Genomic DNA, 13082 nt, shown 5'->3' on the forward strand with positions numbered 1-13082 from the left:
ATCTAAAAGGCATAACTGATCCTAGATCAGCACTTCACTCTTTGTGAATACATGCCCAGATGTTGCGTGACTCAGGCAAACTCAGCAGAACCTCGGATGGGAATAGGAGGAGGGTAGACATCCGGGAAAACACAAAAAATCCAGCATCAGTGTTTACACCACACACAGCTAAAGCCTTTACTTATGATTACGTTTCACAACTTCAACTCCTGAAGGGGGAATTCTTCAACAAGACTAGCTTTAACTAACTTTCAAAGCAAACTGCAAAGTCATGTTTTGTCTCTGAAATGTGCAAGTCTTCTTGCTTGAAGTCGTGAACCGTTTATGCTGTGGTAATTAAACTGTGTTTGATAATGTATTTAAATTTAGAAAGCCCAGAGAAGGCTGTAGCCAGCAAGCTAGCCCAAGCCCTTTGATGGAACACAGATATCTCCTTGACTTGACAAAGCGTGTTTATTGGAGGTTGCAGGGGTTAATTGATGGCTTAAGTCTCTGGGCAAAGCTCACTTTGTCACTGTAAATGTTCAAAGCTTTCACATTCAGCTGAGGGTTTCTAGTTGAAGAGTTTGACTACAGTAACAAAGCCTTATGAAGCATTTAACTGAGAATTAGCATGCCATCAGGGACCTTTACGGCCAATGATGACAGCACAGAAGAAGGCTCTTATGTGTCCAACTCCCTGAGTCCCTTAGCTTCAGATAGGCTTCGGCAGAAAAATACTTTAATTTAGGAGGAAATTAAACAGGATGTACTGGCATGCACACAAGTCAAGTCGAATATAAAGTGCATTTTACATTGGTCTTGGTCATAACAGTTCTGGACAATAATCATATTGGACAGAGGCACATTCAAAGAGAAAAGGCAAATTACAGATTGACATAAGACATTTTCCTAATTTTATCCCTCTTACTGATGTATCTCTTCTCTGCTTTCCTCCTCCTCTGACCTTCTACGTTTATCTGCCTTTTATCCTCTCCTCCCCATGCCCTCTATCTATCTCTCTAGTTGATGAAGGCTATTGACAGCCAAATTGTTTGGATTTTTGATTGAGGAAAAACAAAATATCAACTTTTAATTGTGAGTGAGAGTTGCGCCGATTTCTCTACTAATACTCCCAATACTCACTTGTATTTACTCTTTCACCCCTCTCTCAGTGGCTGTTCTGCTAAAGGATGACTACTTTGTACGGGGGGCTGGACTACCTGGACGTTTCAAGGCGGAGAAGATAGAGTTCCACTGGGGTCAGAGTAACGGATCAGCAGGGTCGGAACACAGCATCAACGGCAGGAGGTTCCCTGTGGAGGTAAGATCAGATGGGGACAGGGGACCGAGGGTGTAGGGGTTACATCATGGACACAGATGACAGGGGGTGTGGGGGTTACATCATGGACACAGAGGACCGAGGGTGTAGGGGTTAGATCATGGACACAGAGGACCGAGGGTGTAGGGGTTAGATCATGGACACAGAGGACCGAGGGTGTAGGGGTTAGATCATGGACACAGAGGACCGAGGGTGTAGGGGTTAGATCATGGACACAGAGGACAGAGGGTGTTGAGGTTTGAGGCTGATAAACTGATCCCAAAAGAGAAGGATGCATCAGTACATGCTCTGAACCTAGAGCACAGGAGATTACTGTAAGGAGCTACTACAACAGGATGAGTATAACCATGTAGGCCTCATGCTGAGTGGAACAGTGGATGAATGTAAGTTTCTTATTTGTGAGGGAGGCAGGAAGAGAGTGACAGAAAGACAGCCGCCGATACGGAGAGAGAGCGAAACAGAGACACAGGGATACAATGGCTGTCCTTTGCGATGCAGATCAATTCTCACCCTGATGGCAGGTTTGTGAATGTGATTAATCATTCAGACTGAGTCAAGAGGAGCCAGAAGTGGAGAGACACTTTCAGCATGTCAACTCAGTGAATGTTCCAGTACCTAAAGCACCATTCAGTCTACAATGTTGAAGCAGCGTTTTTTAATCCTAGGTACAATACATAGTAGTGAAATGGAAGGGAGTGCACTCCATGTGCTTCTTTTATATCCCCTGTCTCATGGACCTGGGAATTGTTCCAAGCTAGGTTTGTCTCTCTAGCCTAGCCATGTTCTTATACAGCTTTCAGACCCCCTTTCTTCCATACAGGCATGGTATGACTTCTGATTCTGAAAGCCTGTATAATTACATCAGTATACAGTGGGGAAAAAAAGTATTTAGTCAGCCACCAATTGTGCAAGTTCTCCCACTTAAAAAGATGAGAGAGACCTGTCATTTTCATCATAGGTACACATCAACTATGACAGACAAATTGAGAAAAGAAAATCCAGAAAATCACATTGTAGGATTTTTTATGAATTTATTTGCAAATTATGGTGGAAAATAAGTATTTGGTCACCTACAAACAAGCAAGATTTCTGGCTCTCACAGACCTGTAACTTCTTCTTTAAGAGGCTCCTCTGTCCTCCACTCGTTACCTGTATTAATGGCACCTGTTTGAACTTGTTATCAGTATAAAAGACACCTGTCCACAACCTCAAACAGTCACACTCCAAACTCCACTATAGCCAAGACCAAAGAGCTGTCAAAGGACACCAGAAACAAAATTGTAGACCTGCACCAGGCTGGGAAGACTGAATCTGCAATAGGTAAGCAGCTTGGTTTGAAGAAATCAACTGTGGGAGCAATTATTAGGAAATGGAAGACATACAAGACCACTGATAATCTCCCTCGATCTGGGGCTCCACGCAAGATCTCACCCCGTGGGGTCAAAATGATCACAAGAACGGTGAGCAAAAATCCCAGAACCACACGGGGGGACCTAGTGAATGACCTGCAGAGAGCTGGGACCAAAGTAACAAAGCCTACCATCAGTAACACACTACGCCGCCAGGGACTCAAATCCTGCAGTGCTAGATGTCCCCCTGCTTAAGCCAGTACATGTCCAGGCCCGTCTGAAGTTTGCTAGAGTGCATCCAGAAGAGGATTGGGAGAATGTCATATGGTCAGATGAAACCAAAATATAACTTTTTGGTAAAAGCTCAACTCGTCGTGTTTGGAGGACAAAGAATGCTGAGTTGCATCCAAAGAACACCATACCTACTGTGAAGCATGGGAGTGAAAACATCATACTTTGGGGCTGTTTTTCTGCAAAGGGACCAGGACGACTGATCCGTGTAAAGGAAATAATGAATGGGGCCATGTATCGTGAGATTTTGAGTGAAAACCTCCTTCCATCAGCAAGTGCATTGAAGATGAAACGTGGCTGGGTCTTTCAGCATGACAATGATCCCAAACACACCGCCCGGGCAACGAAGGAGTGGCTTCGTAAGAAGCATTTCAAGGTCCTGGAGTCTCCAGATCTCAACCCCATAGAACATTTTTGGAGGGAGTTGAAAGTCTGTGTTGCCCAGCGACAGCCCCAAAACATCACTGCTCTAGAGGAGATCTGCATGGAGGAATGGGCCAAAATACCAGCAACAGTGTGTGAAAACCTTGTGAAGACTTACAGAAAACGTTTGACCTGTGTCATTGCCAACAAAGGGTATATAACAAAGTATTGAGAAACTTTTGTTATTGACCAAATACTTATTTTCCACCATAATTTGCAAATAAATTCATTAAAAATCCTACAATGTGATTTTCTGGATTTTTTTTCCTAATTTTGTCTGTCATAGTTGACGTGTACCTATGATGAAAATTACAGGCCTCTCTCATCTTTTTAAGTGGGAGAACTTGCACAATTGGTGGCTGACTAAATACTTTTTTTCCCCACTGTATTAGTACCTCACATCTTTCTGTGACCAACGTACCATTAAAGGCCAATGATGGATGGATGATATACAGCCATTCTAACTGAAAGCTGTGATATTAGCTGTTGTGCATATGGCTGCGTTTGATAGTGCTGCTTTTACCCGTCGTGGAGGTTATTACGGCTGTATAATTCACTTTGTTATCTGTCTGGGTAGTGGGTGGGTCGTTAAGGGGGAGGAAGGAAAGATAACAGGAGAAGAGAAGGTAAAGAGATGTATGCTATTAATCTCTGTTAAAATGTATAGCATACATTTACTTTATGACTATAGAAGGCCCAGTGCAGTCAGAAATGTGATTTCCTGTGTTTTATACAGTGCCTTCGGAAATTATTCAGAGCCCTTGACTTTTTCCATAGTTTGTTAAAATACAGCCTTATTCTAAAATTGATTTAAAAAAAATATATATAAACCCTCAGCAATCTACACACAATACCCCATGATGACAAAGCGAAAACTGTTTTTTAGAAATGTTTTCTCATTAAAAAACAAAACAAACAGATACCTTATTAACATGAGTATTGAGACCCTTTGCTATGAGACTCGAAATTGAGCTCAGGTGCATCCTGTTTCCATTGATCATCCTTGAGATGTTTCTACAACTTGATTGGAGTCCACCTGTGGTAAATTCAATTGATTGGACATGATTTGGAAAGGCACACACCTGTTTATATAAGGTCCCACAGTTGGCAATGCATGTCAGAGCAAAAACCAAGCCATGGGTTTGAAGGAATTGTCCGTAGAGCTCCGAGACAGGATTGTGTTGAGGCACAGATCTGGGGAAGGGTACCAAAAAATGTCTGCAGCATTGAAGGTCCCCAAGAACACAGTGGCCTCCATCATTCTTAATTGGAAGAAGTTTGGATCCACGGAGACTCTTCCTAGAGCTGGCCGCCCGGCCAAACTAAGCAAACAGGGGAGAAGGGCCTTGGTCTGGGAGGTGACCAAGAACGAGATTGTCACTCTGACAGAGCTCTAGAGTTCCTCTGTGGAGATGGGAGAACCTTCCAGAAGGACAACTATCTCTGCAGCACTCCACCAATTAGGCCTTTATGGTAGAGTGACCAGAGGGAAGCCACTCTTCAGTAAAAGGAACATGACAGCCCGTTTGGAGTTTGCCAAAAGGCACCTAAAGACTCTCAGGCCATGAGAAACAAGATTCTCTAGTCTGATGAAACCAAGATTGAACACTCTGGCCTGAATGCCAAGCGTCACGTCTGGAGGAAACCTGACACCATCCCTACGGTGAAGTATGATGGTGCCAGCATCATGCTGTGGGGATGTTTTTCAGCAGCAGGGAGAATAGTCAGGATCGAGGGAAAGATGAACGGAGCAAAGTACGGAGAGATCCTTGATGGAAACCCTGCTTCAGAGCGCTCAGGAACACTCGACTGGGATGAAGGTTCAGCTTCCAACAGGACAAAAACCCTAAGCACACAGCCAAGACAACACAGGAGTGGCTTCGGAACAAGTCTCTGAATGTCTGTGAGTGGCCCAGCCAGAGCCCGGACTTGAACCCGATCGTACATCTCTGGAGAGACCTGAAAATAGCTGTGCAGCAACACTCCCCATCTAAGCTGACAGATCATGAGAGGATCTGCAGAGAAGAATGGGAGCAACTCCCCAAATACAGGTGTGCCTCGAGACTCGAGTCTGTAATCGCTGTCAAAGGTGCTTCAACAAAGTACTGAGTAAAGGGTCTGAATACTTATGTAAATGTGATATTTACGTTTTTATTTTCTATAAATTAGCAAACATTTCTTAAACTTGTTTTTGCTTTGTCAGTATTGGGTAGATTGAGGGGGGAAAAAATGATTTAATTAATTTTAGAATAAGGCTGTAACCTAACAAAATCAGGAAAAAGTCAAGGGGTCTGAATACTTCCAAAGGCACTGTACATGCCAGGTTCCTTCTCGACAGTGCAACAACAATAAGACATAGTAAAAACAGGGTTTGTTTAAAAGCACATGTTCAATAATAGTTATGACTGAAAACACGATGTATAATGTATGTCATATCTATATGTAATGTATATCAAAATATTACTACTGTTAAAAACAAAACAACAACAAAAAGTGCCATGTATGTAAGATGTGTAACGATAAAAGAGAAAGCTGTAAAAACAATGTTTATTTTCGTCCTCCGAAGAAGAGGGGTGGTGGATGGGCCAAATAAAACAACATAAAAAAGTAAAAAAAAAAACGAATAAGAACATAATATGATTTACCAGTCGTCACTAGCCTCAGACCATGGTCTGTATCAGGGGTGTCAAGCTCATTCCACGGAGGGCCGAGTGTCTGCGGGTTTTTGTTTTTTCCTTTCAATTAAGCCCTAGACAACCAGGTGAGGGGAGTTCCTTACTAATTAGTGACCTTAATTCATCTATCAAGTACAAGGGAGGAGCAAAAACCCGCAGACACTCGTCCCTCCGTGGCTTGAGTTTCACACGTGTAATGTAGATCTTTGAGTCCTTCTACTTTCACATCACTGTAGTCACCGGATATCACAAGTACCCCTAGATATCGCTTAGTAGTATGTCTTACTACTGTCACTTGAGAACAGAACTTCAGATAGTTATCTTGTTTATTGTTATTTTACTCAGAAAAGGGGCTGCTGTTCACTTGTCCTCCATCTTATCAAGTGTGTTCACTCACTGGCTTCCCTCTGAGCTATAGATTGGTGGAGCTTCCCCAACACAATGTCTGAGGAAAATCCAAATTAATAGAATGGCTTTGGACGAAATGTAGTGGGTGGGTGATTCATTCCACTGTTGTGCCCCATTGGACACGGAACAAAGAAACAAAGAACCCAGCTAAAATTAAGCCTAAACAAACAGTATGTTTGAATGTTAGAGCTCTGAAGGGCCTTCGTGTGTGTGTGTGTGTGTGTGTCTGGTGGTGTGGGTTGTTTGAATGTTAGAGCTATGAAGGGCCCTCGTGGGGATGGGAGATTGCGTATGTGCTACATAGCTTCTGCCTCTGTATCTTGTACTTCACAATGCAAACACCCAAAGGATACAGTTGTGCATGAGGATTTAACTTCAAACTCACTCACTTCAAAGTCTGTACTCAATGTACTGTAGCTATGTTCTATCTGGGCAGAGCGGGCGGATAACTTTGTGAAGTGAGTGTATTTTCAGACTGAGCTCATTCAGTGTCTTATTGGAATGATAAACGAATCGGATATGGAAGGGTGGATGACGTCTCATCCTCTGTGTGTGTGTGTGACCTGTCTTCCTCCAGAAGTTGTACTGTTTAGCATGGAGCACTTAGCCCAGATGGGGCTGGCTGGGGTTCTGGCAGCAGGGATTTGAGGTCCTGTTTAGCATGCAGCACTCAGCCCAGATAGGGCTGGCTGGGGTTCTGGCAGCAGGGATTGAGATGCAGTAAGTGACACCATAGGGGAATGACCCCTGACCTCTGAGATTGGCACACAGAGAAGCAGTGAGGAAGTGCAATAGCACCTGCGGAAGCCTCACTACCTGCGGAAGCCTGATTGTGTAAACACACGCACGCACTCAATCTCGTGCCAACAACACATGAAGTGAATTCAGTAGGAAAGCATTACTTTTTCCAAGGACTGTTACAAAACCTCAAGACTCCTGCTACTCTCTATGAATCACTCAATATTGTAATCTTATGAATGTACATTTTAGTCATTTTTTTCTCCAGTCTAAAAGCTTTGGGACAGTCAAATGGCATATTTGTCATTCAATGGAAAATGTTTATTTTCACCGTACATTTTTCATGTTTGAGAATAGATAGACTGGTTGAATCAAGTCTGTAACAGTGGGGAACCTTGAAGGCCTTCTAGATTTGTAAGACATTTGTTTTTGTTTTATGAAATTGTCTATTTCATCTTTTTAATAATTTTAATGAAATTCTGATTTCATCTCTTCAGTTTGTGTTGGAAAGAGAAGCGTTACTACTTAAGACAAAAAAAATATCCAATCAGGATTTTTCTTTGGTGGTCTCTGGGTAATTTTCCCACGCTAGTACGTAGCTTGTGTTGTAGTAGTGTGACAATGGTGACGGTGGTAGTGAGCGTGGACTGACTCATAATGTATAATTCTTGTGAAATTCATATCTATAGGCTACATTGAGGTTTTTCCTTCATTATTTTTATCTGCCGTTAGTTCGTAAGCCTAAGCTTTAGGGCTTAACTTTACTTGCGCCAAATATATGCCAATTGCCAAATACTTTTGGGAACTTGGACAGAAAAGGTTAACGTCGATCCACTGAGGCAAAAAGGTCAATGTCAGAGTTAATCCTTATGTTCCTTTTCAATTTGACCCAGAACTGAGTTTGAAATCACTAAAATACTATTTTATGTAATTTCTCCACCATGATCCTTCATCTACTTTAATAATAATAATAATAATATGCCATTTAGCAGACGCTTTTATCCAAAGCGACTTACAGTCATGCGTGCATACATTTTTGTGTATGGGTGGTCCCGGGGATCGAACCCACTACCTTGGAGTTACAAGCGCCGTGCTCTACCAGCTGAGCTACAGAGGACCTAAGTATGAGTCTCAAACTTGTAAAACACATCATTTGGCCCCCCAATTTGACCCCCGCAATTTCACCTTGACCTTGTTCTACATAACTTTTGAATGGTGTCTCCTAAAACCAAGCTGATTTCTGCACAGGAATGGTGTAACCATGCTGATCACATATATACACTGAACAAATATATAAACGCAACATGTAAAGTGTTGGTCCCATGTTTCATGAGCTGAAATAAAAGATCCCAGACATTTTCATTACGCACAAACATATTATTTATCGAAAATGTTGTGCACAAATTTGTTTACACCCCTGTTAGTTAACATTTCTCCTTTGCCAAGATAATCCACCCCCCTGACAGATGTGGCATATCAAGAAGCTGATTAAACGGCATGATCATTACACAGGTGTACCTTGTGCTGGGGACTATAAAATGCCACTCTAAAATGTGCAGTTTTGTCACACAACTCAATGCCACAGATGTCTCAAGTTTTGAGGGAGCGTGCAAATGGCATGCTGACAGCAGAAATGTCCACCTGAGCTATTGCCAGATAATTTAATGTTAATTTCATAAGCCGCCTCCAACATCGTTTTAGAGAATTTGGCAGAATGTCAAAGTTTTGGGCAAATGCCCACATTCGATGGCCATTGGCACGCTGGAGAAGTGTTCTCTTCACGGCTGAATCCCAGTTTCAACTGTACCGGGCAGATGGCAAACAGCGTATATGGCGTCGTGTGGGCGAGTGGTTTGCTGATGTCAACGTTGTGAACAAAGTGCCCCATGGTGGCGGTGGGGTTATGGCATGGGCAGGCATAAGCTACGGACAGCGAACAAAATTGCATTTTATCGATGGCAATTTGAATGCACAGAGTTACCGTGACGAGATCCTGAGACCCATTGTCATGCCATTCATCCGCCGCCGTCACATTGATTCAGGATTGTAATGCACGGCCCCATGTCACAAGGATTGTACACAATTCCTCGATGCTGAACATTTCCCAGTTCTTCTATGGCCTGCATACTCACCAGACATTTCACCCATTGAGCATGTTTGGGATGCTCTGGATCGACGAGTATGACAGCGTATTCCAGTTCCCGCCAATATCCAACATCTTCACACAGCCATTGAAGGGGAGTGGGACAACATTCCACAGGCAGCAATCAACAGCCTGATAAACTCTATGCAAAGGAGATGTGTCACACTGCATGAGGCAAAGCTTGGTCACACCAGATACTGACTGGTTTTCTGATCCACGCACCTACTTAAAAAAAATAAAAGGTATCTGTGATCAATCGATGCATATCTGTATTCCCAGTCATGTGAAATCCATAGATTAGGGTCTAATTTATTCATTTCAATTGACTGATTTCCTTATATGAACTGTAACTCAGTAACATCTTTCAAATTGTTGCATGAATGAATGAATGGATGAATTACATTTTATTTTCGTGTCATATCGCCAATTGGCAACCCATCCCTAATGGGATTAATTGACACATAAACAAACATTACAATAATTCACTGTGGTAATTAAATGCTAATTCTTCTTCCGGTGTTCTCTGCATTGCACATCACATACAGAGTGAATACATGTAAGGTGAAATTCAATATATAATAGTAAATAAGGTTATCCAAACAATAATTATATCCCTAGAACAGTAAAATAATATACAGACAGTTGAAGTCAGAAGTTTACATACACCTTAGCCAAATACATTTAAACTCAGTTTTTCACAATTCCTGACATTTAATCCTAGTAAAAATTCCCTGTCTTAGGTCAGTTAGGATCACCACTTTTTATTTTAAGAATGTGAAATGTCAGAATAATAGTAGAGAGAGATTTATTTCAGCTTTTATATATTTCATCACATTCCCAGTGGGTCAGAAGTTTACATACACTCAATTAGTATTTGGTAGCATTGCCTTTAAATTGTTTAACTTGGGTCAAACATTTCGGGTAGCCTTCCACAAGCTTCCCACAATAAGTTGGGTGAATTTTGGCCCATTCCTCCTGACAGAGCTGGTGTAACTGAGTCAGGTTCGTAGGCCTCCTTATTCTATAGGATTGAGGTCAGGGTTTTGTGATGGCCACTCCAATACCTTGACTTTGTTGTCTTTAAGCCATTTTGCCACAACTTTGGAAGTATGCTTGGGGTCATTGTCCATTTGGAAGACCCATTTGCGACCAAGCTTTAACTTCCTGACTGATGTCTTGAGATGTTGCTTCAACATATCCACATAATTTTCCTTCCTCATGATGCCATCTATTTGTTAAGTGCACCAGTCCCTCCTGCAGCGAAGCACCCCCACAGCATGATGCTGCCACCCCCGTGCTTCACGGTTGGGATGATGTTCTTCATCTTGCAAGCCAACTCTTTTTTCCTCCAAACATAACAATGGTCATTATGGCCAAACAGTTCTATTTTTGTTTAATCAGACCAGAGGACATTTCTCCAAAAAGTACGACCTTTGTCCCCATGTGCAGTTGCAAAGCGTAGTCTGGCTTTTGTATGGCGGTTTTGGAGCAGTGGCTTCTTCCTTGCTGAGCGGCCATTCAGGTTATGTTGATATAGGACTCGTTTTACTGTGAATATAGATAATTTTGTAACTGTTTCATCCAAGATCTTCACAAGGTCCTTTGCTGTTGTTCTGGCATTGATTTGCACTTTTCACACCAAAGTACGTTCATCTCTAGGAGACAGAACACATCTCCTTCCTGAGCGGTATGATGGTTGCGTGGTCCCATGGTGTTTATACTTGCATACTATTGTTTGTACAGATGAACGTGGTACCTTCAGGCGTTTGGAAATTGCTCCCAAGGATGAACCAGACTTGTGGAGGTCTACAATTTGTTTTCTGATGTCTTGGGTGATTTCTTTAGATTTTCCCATGATGTCAAGCAAAGAGGCACTGAGTTTGAAGGTAGGCCTTGAAATACATCCACAGGTACACCTCCAATTGACTCAAATGATGTCAATTCGCCTATCAGAAGCTTCTAAAGCCATGACATCATTTGCTGTTTAAAGGCACAGTCAACTTAGTGTATGTAAACTTCTGACCCACTGGAATTGTGATACAGTGAATTATAATTGAAATAATCAGTCTGTAAACAATTGTTGGAAAAATTACTTGTGTCATGCACAAAGTAGATGTCCTAACCGACATGCCAAAACTGTAGTTTGTTAACAAGAAATGTGTGGAGTGGTTGAAAAACAAGTTTTAATGAGTCCAACCTAAGTGTATGTAAACTTCCGACTTCAACTGTACATACAGTGGGGAGAACAAGTATTTGATACACTGCCAATTTTGCAGGTTTTCCTACTTACAAAGCATGTAGAGGTCTGTAATTTTTATCATAGGTACACTTCAACTGTGAGAGACAGAATCTAAAACAAAAATCCAGAAAAGCACATTGTATGATTTTTAAGTAATTAATTTACATTTTATTGCATGACATAAGTATTTGATCACCTACCAAGCAGTAAGAATTCTGGCTCTCACAGACCTGTTAGTTTTTCTTTAAGAAGCCCTCCTGTTTTCCACTCATTACCTGTATTAACTGCACCTGTATAAAAGACACCTGTCCACACACTCAATCAAACAGACTCCAACCTCTCCACAATGGCCAATACCAGAGAGCTGTGTAAGGACATCAGGGATAAAATTGTAGACCTGCACAAGGCTGGGATGGGCTACAGGACAATAGGCAAGCAGCTTGGTGAGAAGGCATCAACTGTTGGCGCAATTATTAGAAAATGGAAGAAGTTCAAGATGATGGTCAATCACCCTCGGTCTGGAGCTCCATCCAAGATCTCACCTCGTGGGGCATCAATGATCATGAGGAAGGTAAGGGATCAGCCCAGAACTACACGGCAGGACCTGGTCAATGACCTGAAGAGAGCTGGGACCACAGTCTCAAAGAAAACCATTAGTCACACACTACGCCGTCATGGATAAAAATCCTGCAGCGCACGCAAGGTCCCCTTGCTCAAGCCAGCGCATGTCCAGGCCCGTCTGAAGTTTGCAAATGACCATCTGGATGATCCAGAGGAGGAATGGGAGAAGGTCATGTGGTCTGATGAGACAAAAATAGAGATTTTTGGTCTAAACTCCACTCGCTGTGTTTGGAGGAAGAAGAAGGATGAGTACAACCCCAAGAACACCATCCCAACCGTGAAGCATGGAGGTGGAAACATCATTCTTTGGGGATGCTTTTCTGCAATGGGGACAGGACGACTGCACCGTATTGAGGGGAGGATGGATGGGGCCATGTATCGCGAGATCTTGGCCAACAACCTCCTTCCCTCAGTAAGAGCATTGAAGATGGGTCGTGGCTGGGTCTTCCAGCATGACAACGACCCGAAACACACAGCCAGGCAACTAAGGAGTGGCTCCGTAAGAAGCATCTCAAGGTCCTGGAGTGGCCTAGCCAGTCCCTAGACCTGAAACCAATAGAAAATCTTTGTAGGGAGCTGAAAGTCCGTATTGCCCAGCGACAGCCCCGAAACCTGAAGGATCTGGAGAAGGTCTGTATGGAGGAGTGGGCCAAAATCCCTGCTGCAGTGTGTGCAAACTTGGTCAAGACCTACAGGAAACGTATGATCTCTGTAATTGCAAACAAAGGTTTCTGTACCAAATATTAAGTTCTGCTTTTCTGATGTATCAAATACTTATGTCATGCAAACAATGCAAATTAAAAATTAAAAAATTAAAAATCATACAATGTGATTTTCTGGATTTTTGTTTTAGATTCCGTCTCTCACAGATGAA

The 13082-nt window shown here is 42.4% G+C and overlaps 1 protein-coding gene across 1 annotated transcript in view; it reads left to right on the forward strand.

Moving 5' to 3' along the window:
• Positions 1-13082, forward strand: part of ca16b (carbonic anhydrase XVI b) — a 264663-nt gene that overhangs the window by 161643 nt on the left and 89938 nt on the right. Inside the window, exon 4 of the mRNA XM_041887847.1 lies at positions 1155-1303. Coding sequence (XP_041743781.1) covers positions 1155-1303 — 149 coding nt within the window. The remainder of the gene's footprint in view (positions 1-1154; positions 1304-13082) is intronic.

This window comes from Coregonus clupeaformis, chromosome 10, assembly GCF_020615455.1.
Source record: "Coregonus clupeaformis isolate EN_2021a chromosome 10, ASM2061545v1, whole genome shotgun sequence".
In the NCBI taxonomy this organism is placed as follows: Eukaryota; Metazoa; Chordata; class Actinopteri; order Salmoniformes; family Salmonidae; genus Coregonus; species Coregonus clupeaformis.